The following is a 25,384-nucleotide window of genomic DNA, read 5'->3' as shown; positions in this document are numbered from 1 at the left end:
CACAGCACCTCACAGCTATTTCATGTATTAAGTTGCATAATTTAGCCAGACATGGTTACTGAATTGCATGCAATCTGGCACTGCAAATGACACTAAGATAAATGACCAGAATATTTTAATGTTTGAATGATGATTGAGAGACAAATGCTGATCTAGAAATAAGGAGACTGGCATACTTTTCTTCAGACAGTGTCATGGGATTACTCACCTCAGGCTACAGAAAAGGCTCCAGTTTAACTCCAAATGGATAATATCTGTCAGTGCAGAACACTCTCATATTGAAATGTCATCCTAAATTATGCACTCAACATAATTTGGAAAGGTTCTCAAAAGGTAACCTTGTAATTCAGAGGTACAGAGACTGCCAATAACATTCAGTAGGATTTGATATAAAATCTTTAAGTCTGTTATCCACTTGAGTCAGAGCTGATCAATGGCTTTCCTAAAGGTCTGGTGTGTGGAGACCACACAATAAAATAGTGAGTACAGAGACCAGAAGATCTCAGATTTAATTCCCATTCTAATTTGCATGCTAAATTAGCTCTTTTCAGATAAAGCAAGGTTAGATCATTGTATTTAGCCTCCATTGCTCTAGAGTCAGCTCGTTGCTCTTGATTGAGATCTAATAACTCTTTCTAGAAAGGCATATTTGGTACAAGATCACATACAGTTTAAATTCCATATCCAAATACTTAATGTATCAGCTCTCATGTGAAAAATAGCCATTTTGGTAAGGTAGAAGGCCACGGTGTCTTTAGAAGGAGGACAGTAGTGACTTTAACCTGAGGGTTACTATGCTTCAGATGTGGGGCAAGGTTGAGAAGGTGGGAACTTCATGATGACCTCAGCTGGCGTGTGAATTGAACTTGTGCTGTTGGTGATGCTTTTCTGCATCTAAAGTTAGCTACGCAGTCAACTGAGCTAGCTGACCACATCCTGACTTTCCCCTCCCATTAGAAGATTAGTGTCAAAATACTGTATTCAGAATTATAAGCCAGCAACATTCCACACATCCAGAAAGCAACACTGAAAAGTGAAAATGAACAACATTCCTTCAGGAGAAAAGGATTGTTATTGGTGCTGAGACATACATGATCTAATCCTAACCCTAAATTTCTGATTATTAAAAACAAAAATGGGCCAGTTTATTTAGTGCTTGATTATTTACTGATGAGCTTCACAATTGTATAAGAATAAACAATGTGAAAATTAATGTAGTCTTATAGCTAACTGGACACTAAATAAGTAAACTATATGATCAAGCTCACATTATTGCAAATATATAAATACTTTAAGCACATTAATCAACTAAAATTTTAGTGCAGTGCATTCATGTCTGTTAAACATAGGATTTTTGTGTCCATCCTAATCCATGAGTCTGGTTGGCAATGAGAAGTTTTATTAAATTCATATAACTATTTCCTTTTCTTTTGTCTTTCCACAGGAAGTATTACATCTGGGGAAAGAAGTTCCTTCCAATCCCTATTATTGCCAGCTTGATGGTCAAATGTCCCATATATTTACTGAGACACTGGGCAAATACACCTTAGTTGGTGAATCATTGAATGTGACTGCAGCAAAGCGCCTAAGGCTAGTTCTGTTTGCACCAGGAACATGCACATCATTGGAGTATAGCATACGGGTCTATTGCCTGGAAGATACTCAAAATGCATTCAAGGTAACCAATTTATACAATGTTTCAGATAAACCTATTGCTTTCAAAAGGCTGTACTACACTACTTATCTTACAATCAGTAATAATAAATAAAGGCTCATATTGCTTAATTGCAACCTATTGTTTGGCTAGATGCAAATGACTGCCATTCAATTGTCAAAATAATGTTGTTTTTGAAATCAATGCTTTATTTATTTTAAGACAGCAACATTATTTACACATTTATGGGTTTTAGTCATCTGTAATACAGCAACATAAAAGGGCAGGTAAATTAGGGGGCAATAAGACAACAGATGGAGTATATTACAGGAATGAAATTTTCCACTTTATGGAAGCAGCATTAATTTATATGTTCCCTGTTGTGTTGGGGTCTTTATGTTAAAATAGAACATATTATTATAACTCTAAATAATTGCAGAGAAGCAATAAACTGCATCTTATTTACTCTTCAACTTTGATTAGACCAGAAGATGGCTCCCCTTATATACAAAAGATCACAAACCCCTAAAGAGCCACCTATTGAAAAGATACAACTGGGAGCAAACACAACAGTTAACATACAAATAAATATTGTTTCCACAAAGATTAACCATGAAAGGCAGTTCATCCATTTTCTCAATAATGGAATAATCTCTTGATTGAGATCTAATAACTCTTTCTAGAAAGGCATATTTAGTACAAGATGTCATACAGTTTAAATTCCATATCCAGATACTTAATATATCAGCTCTCATGTGAAAAATAGCCATTTTGGTAAGGTAGAAGGGCATGGTGCCTTTAGAAAGATTACAGTAGTGACTTTAACCTGAGGGTTACTATGCTTCAGATGTTGTGCTAGAAAGTCTGTGGTTCTGAGGTATGGGTCATCAGTTGGGTTTAAGAAAACAGGGGATTTTCAACAAGATTAAGAAGTGGTGGTGAACATTTAACACTTTAAGTTAACTACGATATCCCATGAATTGCAGAATAATGTTTCTAGTCTCATAGGGGAACATAGACTGGTCAAAAACCATTCTGTACCACACTCAGAATTGAACTTGCCTCAATATTCAATCTGCTGGGTTGAATGAGCCAATCATTCAATCTAATTTTTGATTCATTTTTCTAGGTTGGAAGTTATTATGACAGGTTTCCGGCCAACAAAGAAAACAATATTACTATTGAGAAAGATGCAGCAGTGCCAGAAGAGAAGGATCCCAAAATACTTTCCCTTTGGAAATAAAATGGCTGTTTTTTTTTACTTTTTCACAGGTTTTGAGGCCTATGGAGTGAGAAAGGTATCTACCTCTGGGACCTTTCCCTCTAAATGGGGCCTAACATTACTGTCCTACAATCTGTTATTATCCTGGTGGTCCCAGCTCAATGTCAGAACTGGCAGAAGATAGAATGAAGATTTTCATGATTATTTACATAAAGGGGCATAGTTGAGAGACTTTCTTTGGCGTGCAAGGGCAAAACATTACAGTCATGTTCTTATGTTTGAAGATGTAACGACTTAAATTTCATTTTATTTTCTGTCATTATGCCACATGATTTCAGTTGATTTCGTAATGTCTGGATAGTCAATATTCTTTGGGGTTATCAGTAGCTTTGCAGAGCTTGGATGCTACGGGTATTGAGAGAGCTGCAGTGTTGATTGGGAATGGTTTGAGCAGTAGCTGGCTCAACTGACAATCCTACGAGTCAATGCTAGAATTCTAGGGCCTGAAGAGGATTGGAGATAAAGCTTCAGATTTCCTTTTCAGGTCAGTAGCAATGTCAGATAGGACAGTGATCACCTGAGCCTGGACTTTTCAGGACAAACTCAAACCAATACCTTACCATCAATAGTAGCTGCTACTAATTTCTTCCACTGACCACATTATGGCTCAGATCTTCCCAATTTGGGCTACTGCTCTGTAATATCTAAGGCAACACTATCCAATTCATGAAAATAACTTTATTACAGTTGCAGTATTGCACAACCAGATTCACACTCCTAATCCTCCTGATTTTAGAATGTGGCACAGTGGCCTTGGTTTAGGGAGAGTGATGCCAAGATCATGGGTACAATTTACTCACCAACTGATGTTACCATGAAGGTGTCTCCTTCTCATCCTCTCCTCTTGCCTGATGCATGGTAATCCTTGGATTAAACCACCACCAGTTCTCTGATGAGATAGCAGCCTTATGGTCTGGTAGGATTACTGCAACTTTATGACTTTTTCAGAGAAATTATTTCCTTTGGCAGGCAAAGACAGAATAACAGTGCACCTTATGACTACTGATTTTGTAGTACGGAGTGAAATTAAGAAGAACCTTTTATTATGCAAGGTTAAATTGAACTCCGGATATTGCTTTTCTAAAAGGCTATAGATAATTAATTTAAATTGAAAATTTCAAGTTTGCAACCATTGAGTTTTGAGGTGGAACCATCTGTAATAATAGGTCAATTGTGTTAATGTACTGATCATAGAAAGAGGCCATTTGGCCCATCAAGACTACAGCATACTCTGAAGAGCATCTTTACTAAACCCAGATCCCCATGTTATCCCCATGATTTTGCATTTTTACAATTCATCTAACCTTTAGACTGTGGGGAGAAACCAAAGCAGACACAGGAAGAACATGAAAATTCCAATTTCTGGCCCTATCTAATGATCATCATTTTAGGTTGCATGTACATATACATGAGAGACAGCATTATTTAACATAAACATGGCAGTGTGTGCTTGTTTAAGTGGCGAGATGCTAAGATGATACATTTACCTTCCCCATTATCTGTTAGATTTGGATGCTAGCTTTTTGTGGTTCAAGAATGAGGACTCCCAAATCCTTCTTTGCTGTAGCTTTCTGCAGCCTTTCTCCATTTAAATAATATTTACCTCCTCTAATCTTTCAGCCAAAGTGCATAAGCTCATATTTCCCCGCATTATATTCCCCACATGTCAAGATTTTGTACCCTTGCTTATCCTGTCTATGTCGATGTGCAGTCTGAGTTATCTTAATCACTTACAGATTCCATCTTTGAAAATGCCCTTCTTATCCCAACCCTCTGACTTCCATTAATTAGCCAATCCTTGTATCATGATAATATATTATCTCCAACACCATAAGCTCTTGCCTTAATTAACCTGTGTGGTAGCTTATCCAATGCTTTCTGAAAATCCAAACATGTTACATCTACTGCTTCATCTTTATCTATCCTACTTGTTACCTCTGCAAAGGACGTCTAGCAAATTTGTCAACCACAATTTCCTATTAATGTAGCCATGCTGACTCTTTATTATTATGTATTTCTTGATACTGTAATATTGCATCCTTTATAAGTGGACATTTTCCAAATGGCAGATGTTAAGTTAATTGACATACAGATACTTTGTTTTAGCCTTTCTCCATTTTGGAATAAGATTATTACTTTGGCAGATTTCTCAGAGACTTAAGATTCTTGGAAGGTGACTACTAGTGCATCCACTGTCTCTGGCTGTTGCCTTCAATATCCTAGAATGTATCCTATCATATCCAAGGGAATTGTTGTATTTTAACCCCCTTAGTTTCCCTGGCACTTTTTCTGTAGTGATATTCATTGCATTTATTTTCTCTCCTCATTTTACTCCATGATTATTTAATCATTTTTGAATATTATTACCGTTTTCTACTGTGAAAGTATTTATTCAATGCCTCTGCCATTTCCAATATTATTTTCATAACCTCATTCCCTAAGAGCCTATGTTCAGTTTGGCTTCTCTCTTCCTTCATGTATTTAAAAGAAGCTTTTGCTGCCAGTCATGATATTGCTTGTGAGTTTACCCTCAAAGTTTATCTTCTCCCTCTTTTTGTTTTATTTGGTCATCTTTTCAAGTGGATGTGAAATGTAACACTATCTTGAAATGGAAAAGAGGCATTATCCCTCGTACCCTGGCCAATATTTATTTCTCAATCATGAAACCGATTATCTGGTCATTGCCTGTTCAAGTTGACTGCTGTGTCTCCTACATTACAAGAGGATCTACAGTCCAAAAGTATTTTATTGTCTATAAAGTGCCTTGGACCATCTGGTGGTCTTAAAGGGGCCATATACATTAAGGTATTTCTTACTTCTTGAGCAATTTTTCACACAGTGGATAGTGCGTAGATGGAACGAGTTGCCAGAGGAAGTGGGAGAGGTGAGTACAATTACAACATTTAAAAGACATTTGGACAGGTACTTGGATATGAAAGGTTTAGAGGGATATGGCCAAAACTCAGGCAAATGGGACTAGTTCAGTTTAGGAAATCTGATTGGCATGGATGAGTTGGGCCAAAGGGTCTGTTTCCTGCTCTATAACCAAATGCACAACCACAAAAGGTAGGGTGAAAGGAGTTTTCAAGAAGCAGGCACATCTTGATAGATATTATGGCAAGATATATGGGAATATAAGGCTGTGATGAGATTTTAATGCAACAATAGGAATATTAAACTTGCAAAGTTGTTCAAATGGCAGTGAACATACAGCATTGTGCAAAGAATAATCATGAGCTTGGTACAGATTAGAATTCAAGAAACTGAACTTTGGATCAGTTCTGGTTCATGTTTGCTTGAAGTCAGAAGACTAGCCAGCAGAGATTTTGAATGATTAGCAAAAAACATGCAGGGGGATCTAGTAGCAGATAGGCCAAGTATGAATCTCATTTCAGAGGCAAGAGTTGCCTTTGTTGTGGTAAAGCTATAGAGCCAGAAGCTCAGCTCTGTGTGGAATAGGATGCAGAAACTGTAATCAATTTGCTTCTATCTGAGACAGCAGCAGAAAGACTGAGTCAATGGCAAAGGAGCAGAGTTTGTGGTGGTGTTTGAAGACAAAAGTTTCAGTTTTTTACATTTTTTTAACTGGAGGATGTCTTAGCTTACTCTGGATTGGATGACAGACAAGCAGGTTGATAACACAGATTAAGAGATTCAGAGCTGGATAGGTCCAGTGTGCATGTGGAAACTGACATCACATCAATAAATAAAGGCAGGATCATGGAATAGCTTTCTAGGACTTAATGGCACAAGGATGTCAACTGGATAAGTATGTAGCCTAACAAGGGCAGAACCATTTAATTGAACAATAGAAGAGAGATACTGGAGGAAAATGGTGTTGTCGATCTTATCAATACCAGCAGAAATAGAGAAAAGTGCAAAAGGTGATCAGGCCATGGCCAGTCACACAAAGAATTTGATTTGAGTCTTATACAGCATGGATGGAAACTTGATTAGAGAGATCCAAACACATGATTTAAGGAAAGATTGGCACAGGTTTTGGAGAGAATAATACATTCAGCAACTTTGGAGATAAAAAATGAATGGCTGAAGATGGGCAGTGGTTTCAGAGGGGTCAGGATGGATTTTAATTGGATATAAGCAGTGATTTTAAAGGGTCATGGGCAGCAGCTGAGGAGAGAACATTGTTCACAACATCAGCTTGCATGGAAGCCACAAGAGGGCATTGGATGTTCAGTGTAGTTGCAAGAGTGAGAGACCAAAAGATAGATCCCACATATAAAAATAGCCTGGAGTAAGAATAAGCTGGTACAAAAACTAGAAAATATTATAGATCCTTAAAGTAAACTTTGATGGACAAAATAAAGGGAGTGATCTTTTAGAAGCAACTGAAATAGATGGTCTCAGTCTTCGTGACAAAAATGTCTGTGAACTTATTGTTAACCTTGAGGGTAGTGGGAACTGAGTAAAGGTGTTAAAGGAAATATTGATAACAAAGAAAGGTAGCCTGTGGATAGATTTCCTCTCCAACATGATCCTACAGTAAAAGAAAACCTGCCAATGACCTACTGGATGATAGCCTCAGGTTAATGGAGATGGAGAGTTCTTCATAGTAACCTCGACTGGTGAGCAGTGATGTAGGATGATCCTACACAGTGACCAATTTAGCAGACAAGAGCTTGGTATAGTAGCATTTAATGATGTCCAGAACGATTTAGCAGCAGGATTGATAATTATGCGCCATATACTTTCAAGTCAACTTAAAGTTAATAAATAAGAGACGCACACTGTGTTATTCTGGCCACTCCATTCTGGTTTGTAGGAAGAGGAAGAAAAAGAGCAAGTTGGAGCACTGGTATTCCTCCAAACTTTCTCATCCCACTGTTTCTTTCTTCACTTCAGGAGGTCAGAGATTGAGGATATTGGTTGCTCAGGTCTGGCTGTCTCCATTTAGTTGGGAGAGAGCTTGTCCCACAAATGATTGTGAACGAGTTAGTACATGATTCTTGTAAAAGCATGTGAAAATGTCCAAGCCAGGTTTATATTCTATCTGGACTGAGTGTGAGGAGTATTAAGATGATGGATAGTGGTCATGTACAAGAAAATAGCTCCACTGTGAAGAGTAAAAACAACTAATGAAAGAATGAAAACAGAAGGATAAAAACAGAAGGATACTTTTGCTGGTTTGACATAGCATTGACATAATATGCAAAGGAGAGATGATGCAATGCCCCTTTTTAATTAAAGAAAGGTTTTTGACTTGGGCAAGGTAGCAATTGAACTAGGAGGGTAATTGCAAATGTGTGGTGAAGTGTAATGCACAAAAGTACAGTCTGGCCATTAAAGTATTTTATAGTATTAGAAAACCAATGTATTGAAAGTGATGGTCCTGGCTGAGCATTTTTAACCCTCACCAGAGGCCTGCTGCAGACTCTGCCTGGGCAGAAAATCTGCCTTCCTGCCTGAAGTCCATTCCTGAGTTACTAAATCAAGATGTTCTTACACAGACATTTTGAAGTCCAAATCTCTCAATGCCAACAAACATTGCAAAAAAGTGCTTAAAACCTCGGTTTAGTAGCTGTATGTTCTAAATTGTGCTTATGATTGCAGGAAACCATATTGGAGAGCATATGGACATGAACAGACAAAGAATATAGGCAAGACTTTATCTGAACAAACTATAAGATTAGAGCTTGGTATATCCATGATGACCTTGTATGAGACTATTTGATGTTAAAAAATGATGAATAATTTTAGCTTGAAGTTTAAACCTGAAGAAGGCAGTTGTTAACTTTGCTTTCTCCTCAACCTGTCTGACTTGAATCCAAACTCATACGAAGGCATTAGACCACACAATAAAAATGGTGGCAGCTATGGGATACTCGACCTTGAAAATTATAGCAGCCGTGAAAATCAAAAAGCAGACCTGAGGTCATTTGGAGATTATTAAAAAAAATGTTCTTAATGGAATAGCCAGTGCAGATCTAAGAGCCAAAAAAGGCAACAATGCTGAAAAGCTGCTTTGAAGAAAACAACTCTGAAAAGAAAACTCCTTCAGAGAAACCACCTGTCCATTATACATCTCAAAAACCCTTTCGTAGCCAGCAATAAATAAACTGTGAGTGCAATAAAAACCCACTGGATCTAAAGGGATCTATTTACAAAAAGAGGCTGATTACAAGATTAGCAGAACTTATACACTTAATGGTAAGGTCCGAGGGAGTGTTTCTGAACAAAGAGACCTTGGAGTGCAAGTTCATAGCTCCTTGAAAGTGGAGTCGCAGGTAGATAGGATAGTGAAGAAGGCGTATGGTATGCTTTCCTTTATTGGTCAGAGTATTGAGTACAGGAGTTGGGAGGTCATGTTGTGGCTGTACAGGACATTGGTAAGGCCACTGTTGGAATATTGTGTGCAATTCTGATCTCCTTCCTATCGGAAAGATGTTGTGAAACTTGAAAGGGTTCAGAAAAGATTTACGAGGATGTTGCCAGGGTTGGAGGATCTGAGCTACAGGGAGAGGCTGAACAGGCTGGGGCTGTTTTCCTTGGAGTGTTAGAGGTTGAGGGATGATCTTATAGAGGTTTACAAAATTATGAGGAGCATGGATAAGATAAATCCAAGATGGAGGACGGGAAAAATTTCTGGCTGTGAGAACTGCTTTTTTTTTAAGATATTTTAGGTGCTGGAGGTGATTTCCTCGAATTCCAGGAGCAGCAATTACTGTTTTATATGCTGTTGCATTGTTTTGGAACTTTGAAAAAATAAAGACAAAACAACGGCAGTTTTAAAAGGGAGAAGAGCAGACAAAGGAAGCACATGGTGAGGACAGTGCAGGAGAGAGAGAGAGAGAGAGAGAGAGAGAGAACCTGCACAGTTACTGTCTTTACTGTTTGAAATTGTGTATCGCTCGACATCGGAGTGCATCTGGGAAAATTAACAAACAGTGAAATTCACAACTAATCTTGGAGGAACTGTTGGGCGAAGTTCACAGCACAGAATCAGATAAGTTCATTGTTGTTTTAATTCCGTCCAAGAGAAAGGCTGCTGTAGTGAGTATAGTGGATTCTTTCTTGATTATATGTTTTTTGGAGATAAGTCTCTTGATTAAACTTAAAATATAAGCCATAGGTATTAATTAAAACTGGGGCAGTGTTTGTAGAGGAATAAGACGGTGTTATTTTCTGGGTCTGTAGATTGTGAAGGACCCTTTGCAGTGATATGTACTTCTTGTCAGATGTGGGAGTTTAAAGAGAGTTTAAGGATTACTGCGGATTTTTTCTGCCATAAATGCCGTTGGATGCGAATCTTATCAGATCGAGTGGATCGGTTGGAGAGACAGATACAAGCGATGAGGAATTTGCAACAGCAACAGCATGTGATGGATGGCAGTTATAGGAAGGGGGGAATGTCTCAGATACAGTCACATAGATGATTTAACTCCAGGATGGCTAAGAGAGGTAGGCAGCTAGTGCAGGAGTCTTTTGTGGATATACCCATTTCAAGCAGGTATGCTGTTTTGGAAAATGTAGGGCGTGATGGATTCTCAGGGAAACGTAGCATGAACAGCCAAGTTTTTGGTATTGAGACTGGCTCTAATGCAACGAGGGGTACATCGGTTTCCAAGAGACCAATTGTGTTAGGGGTTTCTGTAGTCAGAGATACAGACAGACGTTTCTGTGGCCAGCAGAGAAAAAGCAGAATGATGTGTTGTTTTCCTGGTGCCAGGATCAAGGATGTCTCAGAGAGGGTGTAGAATGTTCTCACGGGGGAGAGGGGCCAGCAGGAGGTCATTGTCCACATTGGAACCAATGACATTGGAAGGGAACAGGTTGAGATTCTGAAGGTTGAGATTCAGAGAATTAGGTAGAAATTTAAAAAGGAGGTCCTCAAGGATAGTAATATCTGGATTACTCCCAGTGCTATGGATTGCACCTAAATTGGAAGGGGACTAATATACTGGCAGGGAAATTTGCTGGAACTGCTTGGGAGGATTTAAACTAGTAAGGTTGGGGGGGGGGGGGGTGGTGAGATAGTGAGGAAAGAGATCGGTCTGAGACGGGTACAGCTGAGAACAGAAGTGAATCAAACAGTCAGGGCAGGCAGGGCCAAGGTAGGACCAATAAATTAAACTGCATTTATTTCAATGCAAGGGGTCTAACAGGGAAGGCAGATGAACTCAGGGCATGGTTAGGAACATGGGACTGGGATATCATAGCAATTACAGAAACATGGGCAGGACTGGCAGCTTAATGTTCCAGGATACAAATGCTACGGGAAGGATAGAAAGGGAGGCAAGAGAGGAGGGGGAGTGGCATTTTTAATAAGGGATAGCATTACAGCTGTGCTGAGGGAGGATATTCCCAGAAATACATCCAGGGAAGTTATTTGGGTGGAACTGAGAAATAAGAAAGGGATGATCACACTATTGGGATTGTATTATAGACCCCCCAATAGTCAGAGGGAAATTGAGAAACAAATTTGTGAGGAGATCTCAGCTATCTGTAAGAATAATAGGGTAGTTATGGTAGGGGATTTTAACTTTCCAAACATCAACTGGGACTGCCATAGTGTTAAAGGTTTAGATGGAGAGGAATTTCTTAAGTGTGTAGAAGACAATTTTCTGATTCAGTATGTGGATGTACCTCCTAGAGAAGGTGCAAAACTTGACTGATTCTTGGGAAATAAAGCAGGACAGGTGACTGAGGTGACAGTGGGGGAGCTCTTTGGGGCCAGCGACCATAATTCTATTTGTTTTAAAATAGTGATGGAAAAGGATAGACTAGATCTAAAAGTTAAAGTTCTAAATTGGAGAAAAGCCAATTTTGACAGTATTAGGCAAGAACTTTTGAAAACTGATTGGAGGCAGATGTTCACAGGCAAAAATGGCTAGAAAATGGGAAGCCTTCAGAAATGAGATAACAAGAATTCAGAGAAAGTATATTCCTGTCAGGGTGAAAGGGAAGGCTGGTAGCTATAGGGAATGCTGGATGACTAAAGAAATTGAGGGTTTGGTTAAGAAAAAGAAGGAAGCATATGTCAGGTATAGACAGGATAGATCGAGTGAATCCTTAGAAGAGTATAAAGAAAGTAGGAGTATGCTTAAGAGGGAAATCAGGAGGGCAAAATGGGGACATGAGATAGCCTTTGGCAAATAGAATTAAGGAGAATCCAAAGGGTTTTTACAAATATATTAAGGACAAAAGGGTAACTAGGGAGAGAATAGGGCCCCTCAAAGATCAGCAAGGTGGCCTTTGTGTGGAGCCACAGAAAATGGGGGAGATACTAAATGAATATTTTGCATTGGTATTTACTGTAGAAAAGGATATGGAAGATATAGATTGTAGGAAAATATATGGTGACATCTTGCAAAATGTCCAGATTACAGAGGAGGAAGTGTTGGATGTCTTGAAACGGTTAAAGGTGAATAAATCCCCAGGACCTGATCAGGTGTACCCAAGAACTCTGTGGGAAGCTAGAGAAGTGATTGCTGGGCCTCTTGCTGAGATAATTTGTATCATCGATAGTCACAGGTGAGGTGCCGGAAGACTGGAGGTTGGCAAACGTGGTGCCACTGTTGAAGAAGGGTGGTAAAGACAAGCCAGGGAACTATAGACCGGTGAGCCTGACCTCGGTAGTGGGCAAGTTGTTGGAGGGAATCCTGAGGGACAGGATGTACATGTATTTAAAAGGCAAGGACTGATTTGGGATAGTCAACATGGCTTTGTGCGTGGGAAATCATGTCTCACAAACTTGATTGAGTTTTTTGAAGAAGTAACAAAGAAGATTGATGAGGGCAGAGCAGTAGATGTGATCTATATGGACTTCAGTAAGGCATTTGACAAGGTTCCCCGTGGGAGACTGATTAGCAAGGTTAGATCTCATGGAATACAGGGAGAACTAGCCATTTGGATACAGAACTGGCTCAAAGGTAGAAGACAGAGGGTGGTGGTGGAGGGTCTTTTTCAGACTGGAGGCCTGTGACCAGTGGAGTGCCACAAGGATTGGTGCTGGGCCCTCTACTTTTTGTCATTTACATAAATGATTTGGATGCGAGCATAAGAGGTACAGTGAGTAAGTTTGCAGATGACACCAAAATTGGAGGTGTAGTGGACAGCGAAGAGGGTTACCTCAGATTACAACAGGAACTGGACCAGATGGGCCAATAGGCTGAGAAGTGGCAGTTGGATTTTAATTCAGATAAATGCAAGGTGCCGCATTTTGGGAAAGCAAATCTTAGCAGGATTTATACACTTAATGGTAAGGTCCTCAGGAGTATTGCTGAACAAAGAGACCTTGGAGTGCAGGTTCATAGCTCCTTGAAAGTGGAGTCACAGGTAGATAGGATAGTGAAGAAGGCGCTTGGTATGCTTTCCTTTGTTGGTCAGGGTATTGAGTACAGGGGTTGGGAGGTCATGTTGCGGCTGTACAGAACATTGGTTAGGCCACTGTTAGAATATTGTGTGCACTTCTGGTCTCCTTCCTATCGGAAGGATGTTGTGAAACTTGAAAGGGTTCAGAAAAGATTTACGAGGATGTTGCCAGGGTTGGAAGATTTGAGCTACAGGGAGAGGCTGGGGCTGTTTTCCCTGGAACTTAGAGGCTGAGGGGTAACCTTATAGAGGTTTACAAAATTATGAGGGGCATGGATAGGATAAACAGACAAAGTCTTTTCCCTGGGGTTGGGGAGTCCAGAACTAGAGGGCATAGGTTTAGGGTTGAGAGTGGAAAGACATCAAGAGACCTGAGGGGCAACTTTTTCACACAGAGGGTGGTACGTACGTGTATGGAATGAGCTGCCAGGGATTGTGGTGGAAGCTGGTACAATTGCAACATTTAAGAGGCATTTGGATGGTATATGATTAGGAAGGGTTTGGAGGGATATGGGCCGGATGCTGGTAAGTGGGACTAGATTGGGTTGGGATATCTGGTTGGCATGGACGGGCTGGACCGAAGGGTCTATTTCCATGCTGTATATCTCTATGACTCTATGACAAGATACATGGGACGGCCGGCAAAACGGTGTCCTTGAGCGGAACGAATAGCTATACAAAAAGTGAATACTAATTATACTCAAATCATAGAATCCTTTCAGCCCAATAATCCACCCCCCCCCCCCAACGAGTAATGCACCCAGACGCATTACTCCACCCTATAAATACCCCTGAATAATGCACCTACTCTACACATCCCTGACCTCTATGGGCAATTTAGCATGGTCAGTTCACCTAACCTGTACATCTTTGGATTGTGGGAGGAAACCGGAGCACCCGGAGGAAACCCACATAGACATGGAGAATGTGCAAACTCCACACAGATAGTTACCCAAGGCTGGAATTAAACCCAGGTCCTTGGCACTGTGAGGCAGCAGTACTAACCGCTGAGGCACTGTGCTGCCCCAATTACTAATTATAGTGCTGGTTCAATAATGAACTTAAGAAATCCAAAGCTTAACATTGTTGTTAATTATATGATAAACTAGGGTCAACCTTTATACAAGATATATGGAAAATTCCAGATTTCTTGGCCAAAAGTAGTGAGTTGACTTATATTCGAGTATACACGGTGTCAACAATTAAACATTGGAACAAATTTCCCTTCTACCACTCTTTCACCACAAAAGTTTACGCTTTCAGATCCATTTGATCGATCAGTAAATTGACAGATCTGAAAAGTACATTTAAGATTTCAATTCATTTCTAGGTTGGATACCAAATTAAATTAAGGAAGAGGTTAGAATACTTCTCTATCTATTTTGATCGGAAGAATAGAAAATAACTTCCCTCGAAGTGGAGGGAAACTTCAGAATTCTTCAGTGCAGAGGGATCTGAGTGTCCTCTGCATGAATTGCAAAAAAACAACAATGCAGGTAGAGCATATAATAAAGAAAGCAAATGGAATTTTGGGATTTATTGCAAAAGGAATACAGTATAGAAGTAGGGAAGTATTGTTGCAACTACACAAGGCAGTAATGAGATTGCACTAGGAGTATTGGTATTGTTCTCCTTACTTGAGGAGAAATGTATTCAAATTGGAGGTTGTTCAGAGCAGGTTCACTAGATTTATTCTAGAGATGAGTGGTTTGTCTTCTGAAGGAAGATTGAGCATTTTATACTTAGACTGTCTTGGAATTTAGAAGAATGACAGAAGATCTAAGTGAGGTATATAAGATGCTAAAAACAATCAACAAATAGATATGTTCTCTCTTATGGGACAATTTAGCACCAGAAGTCATAGTTTTAGGACAAAGGGTAGCAAGTTTAAAACAGATGAGGAGAAATTATTTCACTCAAAGTGTTGTGAATCTGTGAAATTCTCTATCTCAATACGATGGATGCTGGGACACTTTAAATTTAAGGAGGAGGTAGACAGATTTTAAATAATAATGGGTTGAATAATAATGGAGTGTGGGTAGGAAAGTGGAGTTGAAACTATACTGAATGGCTGAGCAGGTTGCCAAAGCTGCTGCTAGTTCTCTAATATATAGAATCTCGACAGAGCAAAAAAGGCCATTCCACCCATCAACTTTGCACTGACCCTCTGAGGAGCATCCCACCCTGCATTTACCTAGCCTGTGCATCCCTTGACACTACAGAGCACTTTAGCATGGCCAATCCACTCTATCTGCACACCTTTGGACTATGGGAGGAAACCGGAGCACCCAGTGGAAATCCATGCAAACTCCACACTAGCAGTCCCCCAAGGCTGGAATCATACCCATGTCTCTGGTGCTGTGAAGCAGCAGTGCTAACACCTGAGCCACCGTTGCCGCCTTATAACAAGGTCAGCAGATTGTGTGTTGCAGAGACAACAAATCAATAAGAAAAAGAATGTTGAACAAACACTATTTCACTTCAAGAACAAATAGGACATTGTGAAGATCATGATTCAATTACGTATATTAACTCCCAGGTGAGTCTGTAAGTACTTTCAGTAAAGATCTGTTTGTACTATCTGAAACATACAGATACAGAAACTTACAGTATTAGCTCATTTGCCGTTAGTCTTTTCAATAGATCAGTCTCTGAACTCTTTCAATGAAAAGGATCTAGGAATAGTAAGAATAATTGTAGGCCATTTAGCCAGTTTAGCCTGCCCGATCATTCAATATAATAATGGTAGCTGATTGAACATTTCAATACCCTGCCAAGTGTAGTGATCTCTGCATGAAGGAGACTTCACACCTAACTACCACTATCTCCTATCATGATCATAATTTTATATGGCTCAGCTGAGCATGTGACTGTTTTAATGTACACTCACTGAACTTACTGTGAGAGACTGTAGGACAAACCATTGGGTTAACTTATATACATGGTTATATGTAAGCCAAAGTTTCCAGTTGTATTTTGAAGTTTAATTTTCTGAAAAACATTGTTAGTAAATTACTAGCAAAAGGTAATTATTTCCTGTAATTCCATAAGGAAAACTGGCCATTTATTATGCTGCTTCAAAGCAATTTTTTGAAAAAAATCAGAGAAACACATTTATGTTTCAGCAGGGATTTGTCCAAACAATTCTTGAATCCTAAATGAAGAACAAGCTATTACCTTCCAACTGTCACTGAATGTGCACTCAAGTATCATTCATTAGAAGTCAGCAAAGGCACTGAATTACTAATTTTGGAATATTGTCCTTGAGAGATTTTTTTTCAAACCTATGCAAGTATGTGCAAACAATCCATCATGTTCATGTTGACTACATGATTAAAAAAACAAAAGAACTCCAGATGCTGGAAGTTAGGCCAGTAAAGATCAAGTCTGACAGTAGTTGTGGAGAGAAATCAGAGTTAATGTTTTGGGTCCAGTGACCCTTCTTCAGAACTGATTGCAGCTAGGAAAATGTTGGTTTTGCTATGTAGAAAATAAGGTGGGAGGAGGGGGAAAAGGAGTAAATGGTAGATGGAGTTAGAGGTCAAAGTGAGAGAAGAGCTGTTGGACAGACAAAGGAATGGATAATGATCAACTTTGGAGAATGAATAATTACTACTGGGGGCTATTGGTGGCTTACAATAGATTGTGTGTAATAGCAGACCATGAGGTAACAAGGCTTGGTGTGTAGGAGTTGGGGTAAGGACATGGGAAAAGTCGCCTCAAGCCCTAAAGTTGTTGAACTCGATATTGAGTCCAGAAGACTAAAGAGTTCCCAAGTGGGAAAAGAGGTGCTGTTCTTCCAGCTTGCGCTGAGCTGTGCTAGAGCACTGCAGCAAACCTGAGACAGAGATGTTGGCTAGGGAACATGGTGGTGTGTTGAAATGGCAGGCACTGGAAATTCAGGGTCTTTGTTTTGCAGAAAGAATGTAGATGTTCTGTGAAGCAGTCACCCAATCTATGCTTCATTTCCCCAATGTAGAGGATGATTATATGATTTCCTTACTTGTGAAAATTAATTAAGTAGTCCATATTAATGACCATATTCAGTTAAAGTTAGACAGTTGACTATGTTTAGTAAATTTCCAAATAAAACAAAAAGGTGTGCTTAGTGAGAATATATCAACAGGAAAGTATATAAATAAAAAAAGGGGAAACTATGCTGCATCATGTTTTACTGAAAGGACAAGCTTGTGGGGTTGGGTAGGTTGTTGTTTAAAATATCTGAGGGTGAAAACAAGTGCTGTGGTAAACAGAAATGCAGAGAAGTCAGGCCATTGATGGCACTGACATACCAATAGTTTACTTGATAGTACAAAACTTAAAGATTAGTGCAAAGAGAAGCTTGTTACAAAGCTTTTATTCATTAGGATAAACACAACATTGCCAAATTCCAAATGATTGCAACTATTTGTAGTGCAGGAGAAAAAGATGTGGATTGGTTCACAGGCCTGTAATGATTGTCCAAGGACAAGGAAACAGAGAACGATAGGCTCCCCAAACTCCCTGGCAATTTAAAGTATATAAAACCTTGTCCACAGAAAACAGATATCTGCATACAAATGCCAGTTTCTTCTAGCAAATATAAACAACCCACCTTACAAACTCAGCTAATTATCTTCACTTGATGATTTTGGATAGCTCTTCATGCAAAACTGATTCAAAAGTGCTGCCCAATTGCGGAATCATATCAAACAGTGGACATATTGATTGAGAATGAACTTTATTTTGTTCTGTCTGTTGAAAATAACCAATGGAATATGTTTTTTGATTTGATCAGCCAATTGCTGTGGCATACAGCCTACAAAATATATTGCAATGTTGTGAATGAATTTCGGTGCTGATTTAATGCCAGGTACAAAGAACATGTGTCCCATTAATCAGCTGATCAAATCACACAGTATATTCCTTTGATTGTTCATAATAGCAGAGTACAAACCATATTGAACCAGCCAGCACATACAAAACTCAAAAGAAATTTTCTCCAATAGATTTGATTGTGCAATTGGGGAGTACTGTCCTGCATGTGCTAATAGCTAAACTAACAATCAAGTCAAGGTAATCAGTGAACTTTGTAATACGTTAACACTCATCACAAGCAACATACATTTAAATTCAGGTACCATTTCTAAAAGCAAAAGCTTTATATTCAAGCCTTTTTTATATATTTCCAGGGAGCTTGGGGAAGCAAATTATTCCTTTTTGCTTTCTCAGTGGCAACACCATGGTGAAACAAAGTTGACTTTCCAACCAGTGTGTAGCTCTTTGATCTGAAGTATAAATGATTGTGACCATTTGAAACTTGGCATTCTTGCATTCGTCCTGATCAGACCTTGGCAAAATGCTTCAGGATCATCAGTGTCCAGGAAGTAATGACCCTCGCTGAACATTTTCAGTTATTCTGTTCTGATCTGCTTCAGATTCGGCCTGGAAAGCCTTGTGTCAAGAAGATTTAGCTCACTGCTGTCTTGGACAAGAGTTTCTGAATTAATAATTCAAAATATTCTCACCTGAGACTTGTTGCACCCAAAATCTCAAAACAAAGAATTTCCAGAAAATAGAAAGACACCTTGCTTTAAAACTTACAGGTGATGTTTGAAATCAATGCTTAATCTTTAATAGTCATGATATTGTCATATAGCCTAGGATTGAGCAAATGTACTTTCGCATTCTTTGTGGATTTATGGTTTTGAATGTCACAGAATATTTGCTCTTGCACAGACAATTATTTCTGATAGGTTGTTGTCTATAGGACATCACAGTCTAAAGGTGTTTATGTTACTAACTTCCATTTGTCAAAAATTATTTATTGTTTCAGATTGTACTACCACAATCTCTTCAGTGCAGTTCCTGCAGCACTTTTAGTTTTACCTTAAGTGGTTTCTAGGGCCTTTGCAGTGATCTTTATTCATATTACCTTTGCTGTACCTTGTCCAGCTTAGATATCTTAAATAACATTGGAAACTCATTCCTTGATTAGCAAGGTGATGTCTTCACTAAATTTTGTAATAAAGCATGTAATGAATGTGGTTGTGAAGGATAATTTGGTGGTTTCAAATGTTTTGTCAGGATATCAGTCATTGACCTTGGCACTAAACTAAGTTCTTACATTTGAGCTGTGAATGTTTTATTCCAGATTTGTAATTCTCTGTTGTCTGGCAAATTTTCTGGTCTGCTAAAGGCCTGGTCCTGAAGCCTAGTCCTGATGAGAATGTATCAAATTAAATACTGTTAACTTAATGCAACAGTTGATAACTGCTTCTGCTGTCAACTCCATTCTACTTGTTGCTTCCACCAAAAGTTTCCATGTACAGGAGTCATGAAGGTTTGTTCCCTTTCTGTAGGATCAATTCAAAGTAATGGAATTCCCTTTAATTCTCCTGTGTGTTCCAGCTGTTATCAGAGATACTATTGTAGGGGCATCCTTCCATGAGCTTTTTGGCTAAGTGACTATCCAACAGATTTTTAAGACCTCAAAACTGTGACTGACATAACACCTTGTTCTGGTTATCAGCAGATGTCTTCTCTCATCCTTCCAAGCTAACTCTGCTGACTTCTTTCTACCACAAGGCTTTGTAAGAACCATCATAGAATTTTTCCTTTAGTTTCAAATTAGACAAAGACAAACCTTCTAGCTTTCTTCCATCACAAGTTCGGAACTAAACTTAAGCCACCTGCATTCCGCATGGTGAATGAAAATGTTAGTGCTTTCTCTGCTTAAGGTACAGACCTGATTAATGTTCATTTTCTTCTGGCCTTCTCAACTGGGTGAGCTATAACTTACACAAATCAAAGCAGTAACTGTTTTATGTAAGACACACCCAGTTGCATTGAAGAAAGGAATCTTCTGATGCACACTGCCCATCTCCATGACAACATGCCAGGTCTTGCAAAGTTCTTAAAAGCAATGTATTACCAATTACTACATCTTCAACCAAACCCTTTGATTCTGAAATCTATTAAATGAATTATATCCCGAATGAAATTTTTATGACCCTTTCTCCATGCCCGTCATGTAACTCCCTTGGTGATCGATTGCCTTTAACATGTTTTCATCAGAGGTATACATGCATTTCCTTTATTAAAGTGATGGTAGATATCTTAGCCCAATTTAGCTGGTAGAAGACCACCTATTAATAATTATTTCCGTTACCTCCACCTCTGACCTTTCTTAGATAAACATCTTTTAACTTTAATTAGCTAGAAGTGTGTTGAACTGTACTCGCTTGAGATAAAGACTGATTTCTTGTTGAGACTTTTAAAAATTCTTTCATGAAAAGTGGGGATAGGTGATACGGTGAACTTTTATTGTCTGTTTGTAATTGCCTGGAGTCATGTGTAAACTGGACCAGGTAAAGATGACTGATTTCTTCGTACTTATGTTGCCCATTGACCAATTTAAGCTGCTGCCAGTTAGATGAAAACATGAATGGATTGAGGGGAGGACTGTTTTTTAAATTTTACAATAGTGATGAGAAATTGGAAAAAAAAATGCAATAAGAGAAACTAACAAAACAGAAATCAAATCTGGCAAAATAGGAGAAAATATAAGAAAATAGCAAGAGGTGGCAGGAGAAAAGGGGAAAAAAATGTTTCAGAACTATAGAAGATGATACTGAGGAAAGAACATGCTTGTGTTATGTAAAGGAGCCCATTGTATGGAGAAATATATAACATTAGATCATAGGGAAATTTTATTTCAAAGGAAGACATGAAGTGTATCATAAAAGTATAGAACAAGGAACCTGCTGTTAACCATTTGCAGCAGACCTTTGTTAGAACTATCATGAAGTCATATTCTCAAACAGCATCCCAAATTCCATGAGGAAATTAGTTAAATCCATGACAATAATAACTTAGTTCATAATTATGGTGGAGAATCCAAGAGGAAGAACAAGATGCAAAGGTTTTGTTGTTTGGAAACAAAGGTGGAGAGAAGAAATACTTGACCCAGAATGACCTGCAATGGCAGTCCCTTCCTCCCTCACCATTCCCTCCTACATCTCCAAAGTTATCTCCTTGGTTCCATTTTGCTTCTCATCCACATATGGTTATTGTGTTTTATGTGTGAGGGATATGCAGAGATGATACAGTTCTGCCTTTATATAAATATACAACAGGAGTTTTATCTATGGTGCTTTAAAATATATGCACCCGTGTTTATAGTGCCTGGCTTCAATTCAGTTTCTCTCTATGTGACTCACCCAATATCATAAGATATAGGAGTAGAATTAGGCCATTTGGCCCATTGAGTCTGATCCACCAATCAATCATGGCTGATATGTTTCTCAATCTCATTCTCCTGCCTTCTACCTCTAAAGCTTGATCCCCTTTCCTGTCAAGAACTTATTTATTTCTGTCTTAAACACACTCAATGACTTGCTCCCCACCGCCCCCCCCCCCCCCCACCCCACCACCACCACCCCCAATATCACTGGCTTCCTCATTAATAAGTTCCACAGATTAACTACACTCTGGCTGAAGAAATTCCTCCTAATTTCAGTTCCAAAGGTTGTCCATTCAGTCTGAGGCAGTACCTCAGGACTCAGTCACTCTTATTAGTGAAAACATGAAGTCCACTTCCACTCTATTCAGTTCTCTCGGTATTCTCTACGTTTCAATGAGATCCCCTTCATCCTTCTAAACTCCATCAAGTACAGACCCAGAGTCCCCAACCATTCCTCAAATGACATACCCTTCATTCCCAGGATCACTCTTGTAAACTACCCCTTGACCCCTCCAACATCAGCACATCCTTCATTTGATGCAGGGCCCAAAACGGCTCACAATGTTCGATGTGCTGTCTGAACAAAACCATATACAGCATCAGCAGTACAACCCTGCTCTTGTATTCACACCCTCTTGAAATGAATTCTAACATTGTCTTTGCCTTCCTACCTGCCATCTGAATCAGCATGTTATCTGTAAAACAATCCTAAACTAGGATTCCCAAAACCCTTTGTGCTTCATATTTCCGAAGCCTTTACCCATTTAGAAAATAGTCTATGCCTATGCCTACCAAAGTGCATCATTACACAATTTTCCCACACTATTATATCTGCCACTTCTTTGCCCACTCTCCTAGCCTGTCCCAATCCTTCTGCAGCCTCCTTACTCTCACAACTCTACCTATCCTTCTACCTATCTTTGTGTCATTTGAACATGTAGCAACAATGCCCTTTTTTCCTTCATCCAGACTGTTAATGTACAACGTGAATAGTTGTAGTCCAACACCAACCCCTGTGTAACACCACAAGCCACAGGCTGCCATCCTGAAAAAGATTGATTTATTTCCATTCTCTGTCTTCTGCCAGTCAGCCAATATTCTATCTATGATAGTTCCTGGCTGTTAACACCATGAGCCCTTACTTTGCAGCCTCTTATGTGGCACCATGTCAACAGTCTTCTGGAAATCCAATTCAATCACATCCACTGGGTCTCCTTTGACTAACTTGCTCATTGTCTCCTCAAAGAATTCTAAAAGATTTATCAGGCATGACCTATCCTTGATGAAGACATGCTGACTCAGTTCTGTTTTCTAATGCACTTCCAAGTACTCCATAATCTCATCCTTAATAATGGATTCTAAAATCTTACCAACCATCAAGGTCAGGCTAACCAGACTATAATTGCCTGTCCACTGCCTTCCTCCCTTATTAAGCATGGATGTTAGATTGTCTATTTTCCAGTCCTCTGGGATCCTCCCTGGCTCCAGTGATTCCTGAAAGATTCCCATCAATGCCTCCAAAGTCTCCTCAGCTATGTCCTTTGGAACCCTTGGTGAGTCCATCTTGTCCAGTAATTTATTCATCTTCAGGTCTTCCCTGCACCCTCTTCTTAGTGATGCCCACTACACTCACTTCTGCCTCCTGACTGTCTTGAAGTTTTGGTATGCTACTGGTATCTGCCACTGTGAACACTGATCAAAGTACCTATTCAGTTTCTCCACCAGTCCTTTTTTCCCCATCGCTCGCTAACCCCTACCATTGCTGCTCCATCCTCATTCTGGTAGGCTTCTCTTCCCAATCATGTCAGGACAGCCCCTCTCTCATGTCTTTGTAGAAATCATTACTCCATTGAAGTACCATTACACCTGATTCCAGCTTCTCCCTCTCAAGTCGCAAGGTGAATTCTGTCATATTAAGATCTCTGCTTCCTTGGGGTTCCATCAGCTTCAGCTCCCTGATCAAATCTTCCTCATTACACATCACCAAATCCAGAATTGCCTGTTCCTCTCGTGGGTTCAGCTACAAACTGCTCTTAAACAGCAAAATCTTGTAGACATTTCATGAATTCTTTTTCCTGGGATTTGCCACTCATCTGATTTTCCCAGTGCACCTGCATATTAAAGTTCCCCCATTATTATAGTAATGGTACATTAACTGTCAAGTGACTACTCAACAAACTCCTGTATACAAACACTGAGCAAATTAATTTGTATTTTCCTTTTAGGAAGCTTAACTTTAGCCATTTTAAATGACAAAACATTTATACTTCAAGTCACCTCATACAGACGGCTGTTCTACTCTGTAGGACTGGATGCTGACTCCTTTCCTCGCATTGACATCTAATTTCAGAGTGACTACCATGCATAGACCTCATAGGAACTAGGAAGAAAAACAAATTTGAGGCAACATCTGTTCAATGTGTCAGTTTTCATTAAGCACCAATATTGTCTTTGAGTTATAATGTTCTCTGAGAGTGCTGACATCTTTTTTTGAAACAGAAAGCTTGTGTTTTTGCATAATATATGACCTTGACATTGTTCTGACATTTGTAACTGTGTAGATGTTGATGACCAAATCTTGACATGGCTTAGTTAATGACTATGGCTGACAATGTAGTTAGTATTGGTGATTGATGCAGAGTCTGAACTTTCCACTGCAGAGATAAATGAACCAATGCACACAAATATAATTGCTGGCTAGTAGTTCTCATTTTGCAGGAAAAATATTTGCATTCAGTTTTGGACAGCAAGGAGGATGCATAATTAATTGATTATTTGCTTCCTTTGATGTACTGTGAGAGTACAGTCCAGTCACACTTCCTGACCTATCTGTTCAGACATGCATTTCAACCCACATGCAGAAATATATGAGGTGCTGCTGTCTTTGCTTTTTAATATGTCAAACAATTTTTGCTGTGTAAGAACCCATTGCCATTCTGTGTTGTTTTCATTATCTTCTGAAGAAATCCAGTGTACTTTGTGTACGTCGAAACAAGTTTGCATTACAAGTTGGCAGTACTGAGGAACAATGCCAACCTTTTCATAAGTGGGGTCAGAAGTGCATGAGTGGCTTATTTCATAACTTCAGCTGTTGTCATTCTATCCATTAAAAGTAAATGTTGGATATTATGAATGTGCGCTTTTATCCTTGTTCACTGTAAAATTGTGTTTTGCGAGTCAAGTAACTGCTATTAAATGACTCTGATTCTGTTTTGCTTTGATCCTTCCCTGGACAATGATATCGTCAAATAGGTCCACTTGACATAAAACAAAATTGAAGAAACAATCTTCTGGAATGCAGTAGGTGCTGAATTTAGGTCATAGATATTTTGCAGTAATGGAACAGAAGGTGTAGAATATTGGTTTTATTCTGATAGTGTCAGGTGATAACTATATCGCATGTCAAATCTTGTGAATACCAGAGTAATGAAATGTTGCTGATAGTTCCAAGATTGTAAGGACATTATCCGGAATTGTTGCTTTGTTGGCCACTTTAAGGTTGTCAGCTGGTCTAATTTTACTATTTTTACATCATACAGTTTTATTGTGGATTTGATGTCTTTACCAGATTTGACTTTTGCTAACACCATTTGTTTCAAGTTCTTTCAGCTCCTGCAACTCACCAGTATGTATTGCGAATGGCTACAATCTGAAATTTAATAGAATTGGCATATATTGGCAATTTACCACATCCTGTAAAGAAAGATACCAGTGTGCTTAGTCTGTGCCACTGATCCAGTTAATGTGTACTATGCAGGGATTTCAAGTTTGAATCCAAATTATTGCTACTTCGACCATGAAACTGTCATGTGTCAGAACTGCAATTGTTCCTAAGGCAGCAATAATTTAGCTTGAAGATTGTCAGATGCAAGAGTGAGACAAATGTGCAAAA

The 25,384-nt window shown here is 39.1% G+C and overlaps 1 protein-coding gene across 4 annotated transcripts in view; it reads left to right on the top strand.

Moving 5' to 3' along the window:
• unc5a (unc-5 netrin receptor A) overlaps window positions 1-25,384 on the top strand; it is a 586,231-nt gene that overhangs the window by 526,973 nt on the left and 33,874 nt on the right. For all 4 annotated transcript variants that reach the window (XM_072590883.1, XM_072590882.1, XM_072590885.1 and 1 more), the window contains exon 12: window positions 1,445-1,678. In XM_072590883.1, coding sequence (XP_072446984.1) covers window positions 1,445-1,678 — 234 coding nt within the window. The remainder of the gene's footprint in view (window positions 1-1,444; window positions 1,679-25,384) is intronic.

Source organism: Chiloscyllium punctatum, chromosome 20 (assembly GCF_047496795.1).
Source record: "Chiloscyllium punctatum isolate Juve2018m chromosome 20, sChiPun1.3, whole genome shotgun sequence".
Classification (NCBI taxonomy): Eukaryota; Metazoa; Chordata; class Chondrichthyes; order Orectolobiformes; family Hemiscylliidae; genus Chiloscyllium; species Chiloscyllium punctatum.
The sequence above is the reverse complement of the archived record's forward strand: the minus strand, read 5'-3'. Positions and strand labels throughout refer to the sequence as shown.